The 13,534-nt window shown below is 36.8% G+C and overlaps 1 protein-coding gene across 3 annotated transcripts in view; it reads left to right on the forward strand.

The window, feature by feature from the left end:
• NBEA (neurobeachin) overlaps positions 1-13,534 on the forward strand; it is a gene marked incomplete at its 5' end in the record, with an annotated part of 627,381 nt that overhangs the window by 597,167 nt on the left and 16,680 nt on the right. For 2 of the 3 annotated variants that reach the window (XM_082859302.1, XM_082859301.1), the window contains 4 exons: positions 8,098-8,160; positions 8,483-8,572; positions 11,212-11,404; positions 12,982-13,053. In XM_082859302.1, coding sequence (XP_082715428.1) covers positions 8,098-8,160; positions 8,483-8,572; positions 11,212-11,404; positions 12,982-13,053 — 418 coding nt within the window. The remainder of the gene's footprint in view (positions 1-8,097; positions 8,161-8,482; positions 8,573-11,211; positions 11,405-12,981; positions 13,054-13,534) is intronic. The other variant, XM_082859303.1, reaches the window with a different exon arrangement.

Below are 13,534 nucleotides of genomic sequence, written 5' to 3' on the forward strand. Positions count from 1 at the left end.
CATAGAATAAATACTTCGCCTTCCTATCTTTTGTCCTGACTTCTCAGTGGCTAAACCAGTGGGAAGCCAGAGAGCAAGGGAGTACCAGTGATGCAGTCCCTGGAGACCATCTCCCAGGGGCAAGGATGCTGATCCAGCTCACTTCTCTGTTCCCCTGAGTTAGTCACCACTCTATGAGGAGTATATAAGGCATCCAGGGGAGGAAAACCACTACCTGCTACATTAAAATACGTCTACTTTTTCTACCTGACCTGACTTATTTTTAAGTAGAAAAATTGAGTGAGCTTGCCACCACTGGCACTGACCTAATTTTTTTTTTTTTTAATGTTCTAGACAGAGCTTTTTCTGTCTAGAGGATATGGTGCTTGTTTTTTCACATTCATTTGTTAAGTCAATTATGTAATATCCTTATAATTCATCATTCCAAGGAGGAAATAGGAATCAGCAGGAGGATGTCTCCTTTCTTTTTTTTAGTTTTATACCAAAAGAATAAAACCAAGCACTGAGGCAGATAAATGAGCAAACTAGAAACCCCCTTCCTCAAATATCATCTAACATAGTCTGATAATTAAAGCAAATGTGGTTCTTTTTTACTTGAGTCACCAAATATTTGTTTAAATATTCTCATAATTTTGCTAGTATAGGCTTAGCCTTAATGCAGTCAATTGTTAAAACAAAGGAAACACCTTGGTTCTTTTATTTTGTAGTTTCTATGAAAAACTAGAAGCAGTTGAATATAAAATAGCATTTTAATTTTTTATATAGTTAAATGTTTATAAGGCAAGAAATAATAAAGTTCAGGTAGCATTTGCTTGATTTATTTTGCTCCTGCTTTTCCAGCATTAAAAAGTAATGCTTTATATGATCTCGTTTTATTACAATAATAAACCAGAAGCAAAAGCTTATCACTTAAAATACATTCTGCCATTAAGCAATCTTTCTTTTTATTATTTCAGACTTCTCAAGATTCCATATTTTTTCCTATTTGATATAGAATTGGTAGAATTGGAGGTAGAACAGAAGGGATAAAAATCACATATATTTTTAACTGTATGTCAAAGTTGTATTTTCTGGTCAAACAAAAAAAAAAGAATATCCACTCTCGAGCGTTAAAGTAAAATCATTCTAAGTAAGAGCTGTACACAGAGATACACACAGTACTAAGGAAATTTTTTTTGAAAATCTTTCTGTGTGTTCCCAAGCTTTTACTATTTTTTTTCTTCAATTTTCTGAAACTTGTCGATAATTGACTGGTAATTTGGACATAGTCTGATATTTTGCATTGTGGATAGCATAGCCTGTAGTACTTTATAAAATGCCGATTTTTTGGAAAACCGTTTAAAAGATTGTACAGACCAAGAGAATTGGATGAAATAGGTCATTTGACAGCCTACCTTATTAGCTTCCTCACACTGTCTCTCTCATGGCACTTAGACCTGATGGCATTTCATCTGAAAAGCAATACTAAATTACATTTGCAAAAAAAGACTAGAAGTTGTAAAGATTCTATGGGAGAAAAATGTATCTGGGCTAAATTCACCTGCATTGAGGAAAAGAGGACGTTAATCAAGTTTTTAGCTTGTGCATACAAGGGAAGGTGTAAATAGATAACTAGTCTAACACAGAGGGAAGGAGAAAGCACACTTGTTCACCTCATTTCTGTCTTTTAGAATACTTTGAATTGATCATTAATTTGAACATCGTTCTAAACTATGACTTGGCTGTCACCACATTTACTTTACCTTGGCTGTGAAGTCTTTTGTATTAATAGGCATACATATAACACACATACACCACAGCATGTTCACTTCCTTTTCTGAGAATTTAATCCCAAACTTGTGTCTTTGTTCATAGAGGAGGTAGAACTTTCTTGGGAGGGAAGGTAAGAAGCGGGGGGGAAAAAAAGCAATTAAACAAGAGCTGCAGCAGGTCAAAGAAATAAGGCGTATGTCAGAGCCATTGCGAACACATATGGCCTGTTTGTGCAAATGTAAAAAGCCACCCTCTTTAGAAGGATAATTACAAAAGGTGCTCCTTCCTCTGGCAATTAGGGTTGATTCTATCACTCATTTGTCCCCCAACTGGGCACCTTTGTATGTGACATCAATGACACAGCCATACACAGTGCCCCTGACCTGTGGGGAAGATGAAAAACTAGAGAGAGCTCCTTGAGAATAAGTGAGAAAAAGGAGAGCTGAATGAAGGCGTGGGTAATTTTGTAACTTGGCAGGTGGGTCCTGGAGGATTTTTCAAAGCGAGCCTAACAAGGCTAAGGAAGGGGACAATCAGAAGGTAGGGAAGGGACAAAAGGGAAACTGTCCCTAATGGGAACTTTCCCTAGTAGGAGCTTTATATTACATATAAGCAGGTGAAACTGAGTTGTGTGTCATATATGTGTATGAAATCTGAAAATTGCATGTACTGTTCAAATATGCTTATATTGTTCTCCTAAGCATAATTCACTTCACATTTTCTTCACTTCTCTGCCTTCCCCTGCAAAATTCTGTGTTTTGGAACTTCCTCCAAGGTGTTAAAAAAAAAAGTCTTTTTTTCCCCCTCTAATTTTATAACCTACCTATTTCTTTTCCTTTTTTTTTAAATTGAAGTATAGTTGATTTATAATGTTGTATTAGTTTCAGGTATATAGCAAAGTGATCCAGTTATATATACATGTATATATTTTTTCAGATTCTTTTCCATTATAGGTTATTATAAGATACTGAACATAGTTCCCTGTGCTATACAGTAGGGCCTGTTGTTTATCTATTTTATACGTAGTAGTGTGTATCTGTTAATCCCAAACTCCTAATTTATCCCTCCCTCCCTTCACCTACCTGTTTCTTGACAGATTTTAGCTGGGAAGAAAAATAAATGCTAAATACATGATGACGGCTTTAATTAAATATTCACAGAATAATTTTTATAAGAATAAGCAAGAATCGACACAATTAAAATTTAAATCTCTTGACTAACTTTCTCTCTGAAAACTTCCTGGTGAAGAAGTAAAGTAGTATTCTTTATAATAATTATCAGACACAAATGAGTTTGACATGTAAGAGTTTCAGCATATCAGTGCCCTAAAAGTCCACATAGTCTAAATCATTGGTCTATTTACAACTTGACCTTTGCATTCTGCGTTCACAAACGCTTACAAATACTCAAAATCAACACAACCACTTTGGAGAACAATTTAGCAGTAAAACTAAACATTCCTACCCTATGACTCAGCAACCCCATACCTAGGTATACACCCAGCAGAAATAACTACTCACCTCCCTCGAAAGATATGTACAAGTATTTTCTAAGCAATTTTATTCATAATAACCTGGAACTGTTAACAACCCAAATGTCCATCAACAGGAGAATTGATATATTGTGGAAGATTAATACAATGGAATACTAAATAGCAAAAAAAAAAAAAAACCGTTGACACACAACAACAAGGAAGTATGTCACAGACTTTATGTTAACCCAAAAAAAAAAAGGGTAGACACAAAAATATATATTTTACGATTCCATTCATCAAAGTTCAAGAACAGAAAAAATAGTCAGTGATGATAAACATCAAAATAGTGATCAGCTTGGCAGACGTTGAGGAGTGGGAAGAATCGGCTGGGAGGGGAAAGAGGGAATCTATGTACTCCCATGGAGCTGCTGCTCAGATCAAGATATGGACCTGCCCATTTCATTCCAAAGCCCTGTCTTGATCTGGGTGGTGGTTATAAGGGGAGAAAATACACACACACACATACACACACACATGCACACATTTATCAACCTATACACCTAGGATTAGTATACTTTATGAATTTGTCTTCCTTGAACCTCAAAAAAAAATAGATAGCAAGTTCAGCAATCGCAAAGGCCTAATGTTATTATGTAAGTATAAGCAGCTCCATATTTTCATGTTATCCCACCAAAGAGCTGTCCACCAATGAATACATAGTCTTTCCTTTTATAAATCAGCAAAGGTTTTGTCAGTCACATGTTTTAAAATCTAGTGTTTAAAGCCTATTACTTATGTTAGATTTGTATGAAATATGTAAGACTTATAATATCGGTGACTATTATATGTAAAAAGTTACTGTAACTTATTGATTCTAAGATGTACATCATTGTTGTATCTCAAAATCCAAATCACAGTGTGTCTTACTTACCTTCAACGGTGCATCATCGTTTAATTGGCATCATTTTGTACTTCTTCATCATATATAAAATAATGATGCTTCAATAATGGATAACATCTTAGATTCAGTGAAGCGAGTTAGGTTTACAGACTTACTTCCCAAGGTTTACAACTCATGAGCTCCCACATACAATGTTAGTTCATCCTTTCTTCACTGGAAAGTGCAATAGATACATAAAGCAATAGATTTCTTGTAACTCAAACTAAAGTTTTGGTATTAGATTTTAAAAGGATTCACAAATGCTGATGTCTATAGAGGTCAGACAGGGAATAAACTAGTGAAGCTGGCCAGATGGCAGTGCATGCATGGGTCACATGAGTGGTGGGTGTTAAAAACGAGTCTGTGCTCCTGACGAGTGTTGCCATGAAGGAATGCTAATGAGGTAATGTCAGATCTTCTGATTTTTTCTGAGAGAAGCCAGAAAATCCAAATTACTGTATGAAATTTCCCAACCTATAAATGTTGGCTCAAATAGAAACCGTGTCTGTGAGCTGAATCTAGCCCATGGGATGCCGTTGTGTGACATCTGGCTGAATGTAAGCCCCTATGGCATCCTGGCTAGAATGCAACCTCTACAAGAGCAGGAATCTCTATCTGTTTTGTTTGATGAGTATCAGAGATCTGTAGAAGGGTACCAGGTACTAGTAGGTACTCAATAAATATATGTTTTATGAATAACATTAAGTCTCTCTGACCCATGCAGAACAATATATAGAGAAATAGAAATATGTAGAATTTTCTAAGATACCATTTCTGATAATATAGAAAGAATCCACCTTATAATTAACTGTAAGTAGTTGTTTAGGTTTTTTTACTTGATATATTTGGAAAAATTGTATTAATGGAAAAATTCCACTATATGACAAAAAATTCCATATAGCAAAAACTCGTTTTATGGTGTTATCCAGCTAATTTCTACTTAACCTTCAAACCTTAGCTCATGTTCTTTTTCTGGAAGTCCCTTTCCTAACAGCCCTGCTCTTCCTCCCCCATTCTCCACCTGAGTTTCAGTCCATTACTCCTCCGGGCTCCCTGGCCCTTTGGGCTGGCCTCCCCCATGGTCCTACCTACCGTGTGCCCTGATGTCCTCATCTCATGTCCTTATGGGCTGAAAACTTCTGGAGGGCAGTCTGCTGTCTGATTTTATATCCCTTGGTGTGAAGTAAATATTCAACAAATGTTCGTTAACTGAATTGTTTTTGTGGTATTGAATTGTAAGAGAAAAGAACTCTGAAGTTTTCTCTGCTACTGTGCTTTCCTCTTTTCAGACTACCTTTCAGTTTTACCCAAATACCCTACCATTTCCCCACTTCTGTATTCAAACATTTTTGACTCTGTAGGACGAAATCACAGCCCTGACCTGCAGAGATTCACAGTCTGAGCAAACAGACACACGTAAGGAATTATGTGTTGAATTCCATGATAAAGGGGAAAATATGCTGTGAGAATATGGAGGACATTGATTATGATTTAGGAAGGATTTCTGGGAAGGATTTAGAACCCTGCCCAAGGTTAGCATGAAGGGAGGCATTTTCTCCTCCATCATAACAACTACTCAGTTGCTGTGCGTCATAGGTTGCAGAATGGGTTGTGTATATCTCCGGGCATGCACCCATACAAAGTACCTCTTTTTTTTTTTAATTTCTAAAAGGATTTAATATGTTTAAAAAATTAAATAGGCAATCAAAAATATGAGCTGGTAACAGAGAGATGAAGCCATAAAAATTTATCAGTTTTTTTTTTTCCTTTTCTGCTCTACAGTAGTTTTATTTGTATCTCTGTTCAAAGCCCAACCTCACATGGAAAACAATATCTTTCTCCTTGTCAGCATCACTTTTTTAAAAAATCAAAGTCTTCAAACATATACAAAAGTAGAGAGAATAATATAACATATAATAATATAACAAATATCCATTTGCCCAATAACAATAGTCAGCAGTAGTACCTCCCTTCTTAATGAAAAGGAAGACATTGATGACTTCCTAAAAGTGGGGGAGCACAGAAAGCGTATGACAGGGGGAGCCAATCAGGAAAGTCAGTAGGTGCTTACTTCCCTTTCAAACATTTTAATAGACTTAGGGGAGACAGCATGCTTTTCCAGGATCGGAAAGACCTGTGCAATTTAAAATCAGAGGGCAAGGAATTATTAGAAAGCAGGACTACACAATAGCTAAAAGATAAATACTGGAATAAGAACCTTTAGGTAGATCACAGGAAGAGAGATTCAGTTTAGTCTTAAAATAAATAAATGTTGAATGTTGGTAATCGATTGTCTTAATGCAAGGGTGAGATTGAGCACAACTTGAAATTTACCCTGCCGCCATTTGAGAGCCATTTAAGATATGTATGTGTGTGTGTATTGTGCCTCAGTCCAAAAGGATCAGAGGCAGGACCTCCTGAAGAGAACCGTACAGAAGATTTCTGGAAATTAAATCTGTTTCAGAACACTTTTTAATGTAATTTTGATATTTCCCTTCCAGAAAAATAAGTCAAGCAAAACATGTTTGTTGATTGATTCTTTCTGTGAACATTTAAAGGCTACCTACTAAATGCGAGGCACTGATCTAGAGATTTAAATGTGTTTGATTTTACTTCTGTCTCCCTACCCCCAACCTGGTCCTCTATCTGGAGGAGGAAAAACACAAGCAATGGTATCTATTGCTAGAGAGATTTAGTTCATGATACATTAAGCCAGGTATTGGACATTTTCTAACTAGGGCAACTTTAACAATACAATGAGTACTTTTTTTGATTTTCAAATAATTCTCAAGAGTTTATTGTTCAGAATGTGAACCTAACCAGAAATGGTCTCTCCCCCCTTTCTAATCTTAAATCTTGCATTGGGGAGATAAAGTATAATGGTATCTATGTGAGTACAATTTAGTGAAATAGTCAGACTTCGCATATGAGTGGACACATGCAAATAAATGTATACATTAAAACTGGACAGCACGTAAAGAGATTTAATAACTCGTCCTGTTGCCTCTACAAGTAAAAGAACCAAAGCTCCATTTATGCAATTGTTAAAATATGGCAGATAATGATGCATTCATGTTTAATATTGCTAATCAATTTGAAAATTCACATTTTTATTGATAAACATTTTCTTGAAATGCAGTCTAGGAGGACAGATTATTAAATTTAAAGACTTTATAAATAAGAATTGTAGATAGTGACGGGATTAGTAGCAGTGCTGTGTCGAGAGCCACCTACCACCTTACCTGACTCCCAAGCACTCAGCAATGACTTTCGAATTTCACTTTTATGTGCAACCACAGTGTACACAATTTTAGGGGGAAAATTAGCATGGTAACAGAGTAATAATCATAGTAAATATTGTGCTTCTCCTTGTTGACTTAAGTTACCTACTTACAATATTTCAGAAAAATATTTCTGTTAGTCTAGCTTAATATATTGAAAATTTTTCCCTGTAGAATTTATGTATAGAAGAAATACTTAAATCTCTTATAAGAGTATCTCTTTAACATACACACAAAAAAGGCATATTTTACACTCCAGACAGTCTGAGATCTAGAATTATTTTTATCTATTGGAAATCACAAAATCTCGTTAATATTTCCATCTGCATAGGTTTTAATGACATATTGCATAGGTCAGGATGCCCCAAGAATTATTTCCTCTTTGGGTTAGTTCTTTCTAAATTTTCAGGAAATTTTTGAGAGAAATGAATTCATACCTTATAAATAATATTCCAGGATTCATCTTAGAATAGCATAGCACACTAAAATGTATTTTTTGTAGTGAAAGTCTTACCATATTTGATTATTATACGAAAGTCTTAATGTTCTTTCTACTGATCGCCCTCTGAATTGATTAGAACACATGATTATTTGACTTTATTTTGTATCCTTAGTGGACTTTATGTCTCATTCTTTTTTTTCCCATTAAGATTCCAGAAGCTTATTTCATTAGAGATCCCCATACGTTCCTTCTTACAAAGGACTTTATTAAGGTATATGTGTTGTATTTAGTGTTCAGAGTGTTCTTTGGTCTCTAGCTGCATGCATGCACTCACAGGATAACATTTCCACATTTAACCCCTGCTTCTAAATAAGAATAGTGACTTGGTTAATGGAAGCATGTTTGGAAGGAGAAGCAAAGCTTGTCTACAAAATACTAACACTTGGATGATTTTGCACCCTGAGAGAAGAGCACCCGGTGAATATTCTGGACTTTTTTCATGGCTGACTTGGGATACACTTGCGTTGTCAGAGTGTGTTGACCTCTCTCGTTGATGCATATTGATTATGACAATTACTCTCCTTCCCCTGCAGGCCATGGAGGCACAGATACAGAACTTTGGACAAACGCCATCTCAGTTGCTTATTGAGCCACATCCGCCTCGGAGCTCTGCCATGCACCTGGTAAGACATAGCAGCTTGCGGAACATTTTGGACCTGAGTATAGATCAAATAAAATAGTGATTTTTAGCAGCATTTTAAAAGGCTCTTCACTTTATTGGCTAACTCTTCAGCCTCAGTATATACTGATTACCCGAGGGAGAAACAGAGAAAGGAGTAGAGTTCTTACCTTTAAGTTTGGCTTCAACTAGCCCAATTTTGGATTCACAAAAATAGCCATCCTCTCTGACTATATATGCATCTACATAAACTCCTTCATACATATACAGGCTTACAGACACACACCAGCACCAAAATTAGATTACGTTTACAAATTAGAATGTAAATATAATATAAACACAATATGATGCTGCCTAATTTAATCTTTTTGGGCAAGGTGGGGTAGGGGAAGTAGTTCATGAGAAAAGGAAAGAAATATAATTTACAGCCACTTCAGGGAGGCTCTAGAGAAGAGGGGTTAAGAATAAAGGAAGCAGCCGCATAGCACGGGGAGATCAGCTCGGTGCTTTGTGACCGCCTGGAGGGGTGGGATAGGGAGGGTGGGAGGGAGGGAGACGCAAGAGGGAAGAGATATGGGAACATATATATATGGATAACTGATTCACTTTGTTATAAAGCAGAAACTAACACACCACTGTAAAGCAATTATACTCCAATAAAGATGTAAAAAAAAAAAAAAGAAAAGAATAAGGGCCTCAGAGCCAGACTTGTGTCAAACACCGTCTCTTGCCATGAACTAATGAATGAATTGGACGAGGTATTTAAGCTCTCTGTTTACATTTCAGCATCTGTAACTGGGGGTAAAAATAGTACCAACCCTGAAAATGTAATGACTCGATACTGAATATTGTACTTAGACCAGCCCCTGGCATACAAGTGCTCAGTAAATGGTAGCTAGTGTCAGCAGCCACAGCAGCTACTTACATTAAAAGGTTTATTCTCATTTTTCAAAGGAAAAGGTAATATTCTTTTCATTTTAATCTGAGTTTTAAAAATCAGTTTTCATAACAAAACAGTCCTTTTTTCAGTTTTTAGCAAATGGTGAACATTTCCCTCTTTATCTAATTTGAAGAAGGTAAATTTTTTTCCAAGAAACTACTTTAGAATTCACTTTTTAACTGTGACTTTCCACTAAGGTTTTACTGAAAAAAAAAAGTTTGAAGGTAAAAACCTGTTTGCAAAATGAATTACAGTTCATCAGTGTTTCTAGACAGTTATCAAGGCACCAGACACCCTAGTATTGGAATAAAATGCTCCTGAACATCGTCCATAATATATGTGTAAACAAATGTATCAGTTGTTATTTCCTGACGGAAGTATTGTTCACACCTTTCATTTGTTCTATCAGTTACTTAACAAGTTAGTATTGAGCCCCTTCTGTGTGCCAGGCACGACCTTAAGCACTGGCGACACAGAGGTAATACATCCTCTACACCTTCAAGGAATTGATAGTCGAACACCTACTGAAACACATAAATGAAAGTGTGTGTTTGAAAACATTTCTTTTCCTCTGCAATAACTCATTTCAGCCCCCTTGATTAGTCACTAATGAACTCTGCTGCTTGAAGTGGGTCCTCGCGTGCGGCCAAGCAAAGAGGCTTTCACCACATGCGCTGCTCCCATCCAAACACCCAGACACAGTGTAGACGCGGAGCCTCCACACCTGAGATGAAGCGTTTTTAATAAACTGTCCAAGAGAATCTCTCTCACACTTTATTTTATGAAATGCTTTGGCAGAAGAGTTGTATTCCCCTGTTAGTTTTCTCTGTTTAATAATGATAATAAAAATATTTATCCTGGAGAAATGCCCAGTCAGAACTCATTACTTTCCTAGGGGAAATTGTTAGAGACTAAATTGGCATGGAACTGTTTATAAAGAAAATAAGCTTTTTAAGTTTGTGTAGCAGAGGATTCATATATATGTGTATATATAATAGTGAACAATTACAAAACATGCAAGAAAGCTAAATAATGGTTATTCCCAGCATCCCTATTTTGTGTCTTTTATGTAATCATGTTTATAGTATTTTATAGTACTAAATAGTAGTTCTTATAGTGTCTACTTTCTATCAAGTCATATGCTAGATGATTGAGAAACAAAGATTAAAAAAGAAAAGAGAGTGTTATCCCTCAGGAAGCTCACCATCCAGCAGGGGAAGGAGACCATAGTCATCAGAGCCGCAGCAGAAATGCACACACAGCGCTGACAAGGGAGGCTGTGATATTTTAATTATTTAGACTGTAGCCATGACCCCAGATCAACCAGGTAAAAAATGAAAGAATCAGTTCACTGCATATTTCATGTAAACAGTGTCAGTAACTGACTTGACTGATTTTTCCACCAAACTGATGTTGTAACTGCACTGAATAATTACGCTCCATCATGTGGACGTATCTCCAACTCCTCATATCGTCTGGCGGTACCTAAATTGCGGCTGGTCTTTAATAAGCGGGTGTCCTCCCGGCGACTTCGAGGAGTCCCTGCTCGCTTCTCCGTGCCACCCTCTCAGACCAGAGTGCCGACTGCTCGGCTCTTGGTTTTTGCCCTTGCTAGCCTGTGTTAATTTCATCCTCCCCCCGAGCTTTCACTAACTGTGTCATTCCTTTTGTTTTCTTTGCTCTCTTCCCTTTCTATTCAACAGTGTTTCCTTCCACAGAGTCCACTCATGTTTAAAGATCAGATGCAGCAGGATGTGATCATGGTGCTGAAGTTTCCATCAAATTCTCCAGTAACGCATGTGGCAGCCAACACGCTCCCCCACCTGACCATCCCTGCGGTGGTGACCGTGACCTGCAGCAGACTGTTTGCAGTGAACCGATGGCACAACACAGTGGGTATGTGTACCTAAGGGAGCCCCTTACTAACGGGTTCTTAGAAGCTGCGCTTCAGGTAGGGTAGGGTAGGCGTGCTGCGGGCTAGCAAGGGTGCCAGATGAGCTGCAGAAAGCGGCAGAGTACGTAATTGCCGAACCTAACTGATTAACTCTTGTCTGTCTTATTCACTGCTGCTGTCTTTCAGTGCTGCACAGGATGCTTGGCTAATGGTTAGGTATCCAATAAGTACGTGACAAATTGAAGCAGTCCTGCAGATAATTCAGGTCCTCCCACCCTGCCCCACCAGGAGAAAAAAAAAAAACACACTTTTGTCCCATATTAAACAAAAGTGATTTTGAATCTAGATTTTCTAGATGATGGTTTCAAATCCTCTTTCTTCCACTTCATCAATTCATTTAGGAAATATCTGAATGACCACTTTGTGTCAGTGGTCCTGGGCACTGGGAGTACAACAGTGAACAAGATGAACAGCATGGCTCTCTCTGTGGAGCTTAGAGTCTTTGAGAAAAGACAAAATCTAAATTGTTCAGTGATTTCACGTGTGTTTTCTCCAAACTCATTCCTGAAGTTTCCAGCCAGTATATCTTGAAGTGATATAATTCTGTCATAAAAATTAGACATATTGATACTTATCTAGCCAGGACAGGAATGGATGTGACTAATTGATATAGCTGGCCCAGTTCATCACTTAAGATCTCCCTGGAAACCCAAGGATTCCTATGTCTCTAAGACTGAATGATGAGACACGCCGAATTCACCTGAATCTTTCTATTCTACTGACTTCTGCATCACTCTGAAAAACCAAACGACTTTTAGCTTAATCTCCTAAGAGTTTCTAAATGCCCCTATTTTATGGTTATTGGCGATATTTTCAACATGAGGTAGAACGACTTCCATTCAATCAGAAATATGCAGCAGACATCTTTTAAAAATAGGACTTTATGCACAGGAGTCTTAGCCTCTAGAAATGTTTTGCATTGAAAGAAACTATAAAGAATTGATCTTTCTTTAGAATTGTTTAAAAGTTTTATATGTTATATAACCACATGTAAAAAATTATGACTAATGAATTCAGTCAAGCTCCAAATATTAATCCTCTGAAAGTAGCTTTTAGGTTAAGATTTTAGGTGTGGCTCAATTTTGTACCTTCAGTTGACTTGTCATCTGTTGAAAGAAGGCCCACTTAGATGGGATCCCCATCTTCCTCTCTGCCTTGACCCAGGTGGGCCTGTGCCCATACCCATCCCTACTTGTAGGCAAGACCTTTTCTTAGATTTCAGCTCTCTGATGGGTTCAAGAAATTTTGTAATCTTCCACTTTATCTAGCTTTTTCTTCTTGTTAGGATAACACTCTTCCCAGCTTTCTCCATCTTAAGTGGAGACTAGCAGTCCCCATTGTGATGATTTTTTTAAGACTGTCTACAAAAACATGTAGTGTGACTGAATCATTCTTACAGTAATTTACCAAATATTTTTTAAGCAAATACATATATTGTATAATCATTATAAAACACTGCTTATTAGGAAATTCCTTTCTGAGAATTTTATGGTCATTTTCTCTTTTAATTAATCTTTAGGCCTCAGAGGAGCTCCAGGTTACTCCTTGGATCAAGCCCATCATCTTCCCATTGAAATGGATCCACTCATTGGTATGTTAGCAACAAAAATACATTTTCATGGATGCTGCCTCTCCACAGATACCTAGGTGGCTATTTATCACAAATGATAGTTGAATAATAGTTTTTTCTGCCACAAATTAATGTGCAGATAACATCAGATTACCATCAAGGAGCTGTGCAAATCATAACATGCCATCTAAGAATTTGTTGGTATTAAAATAATTATTTGTGGCATTTTCTTGGTATTTTAGGAGGTCACTTAGGTTGGTTCTAAACAACGCAAATGATTCCAAACTGTTCTTTCTTTAAGCCTCAACTCTTCCTTAACAACTTTATATTATTTGAAATATATAAGGACTCAAAGCTATTACTAAAGAAAACTAATACTAAAGAATTTCTTTTCTGGAAATCTCCACTCACTAGAGCTAAACATTTTTTTAATTAAAGGTTTCATATGAATTGCAAACTCGGGAGCTATAACTATTTGCAGCAGATATTCCAAGTATTTTAA

Source organism: Leucopleurus acutus, assembly GCF_964270905.1.
Source record: "Leucopleurus acutus genome assembly, chromosome: 18".
Taxonomy (NCBI): domain Eukaryota; kingdom Metazoa; phylum Chordata; class Mammalia; order Artiodactyla; family Delphinidae; genus Leucopleurus; species Leucopleurus acutus.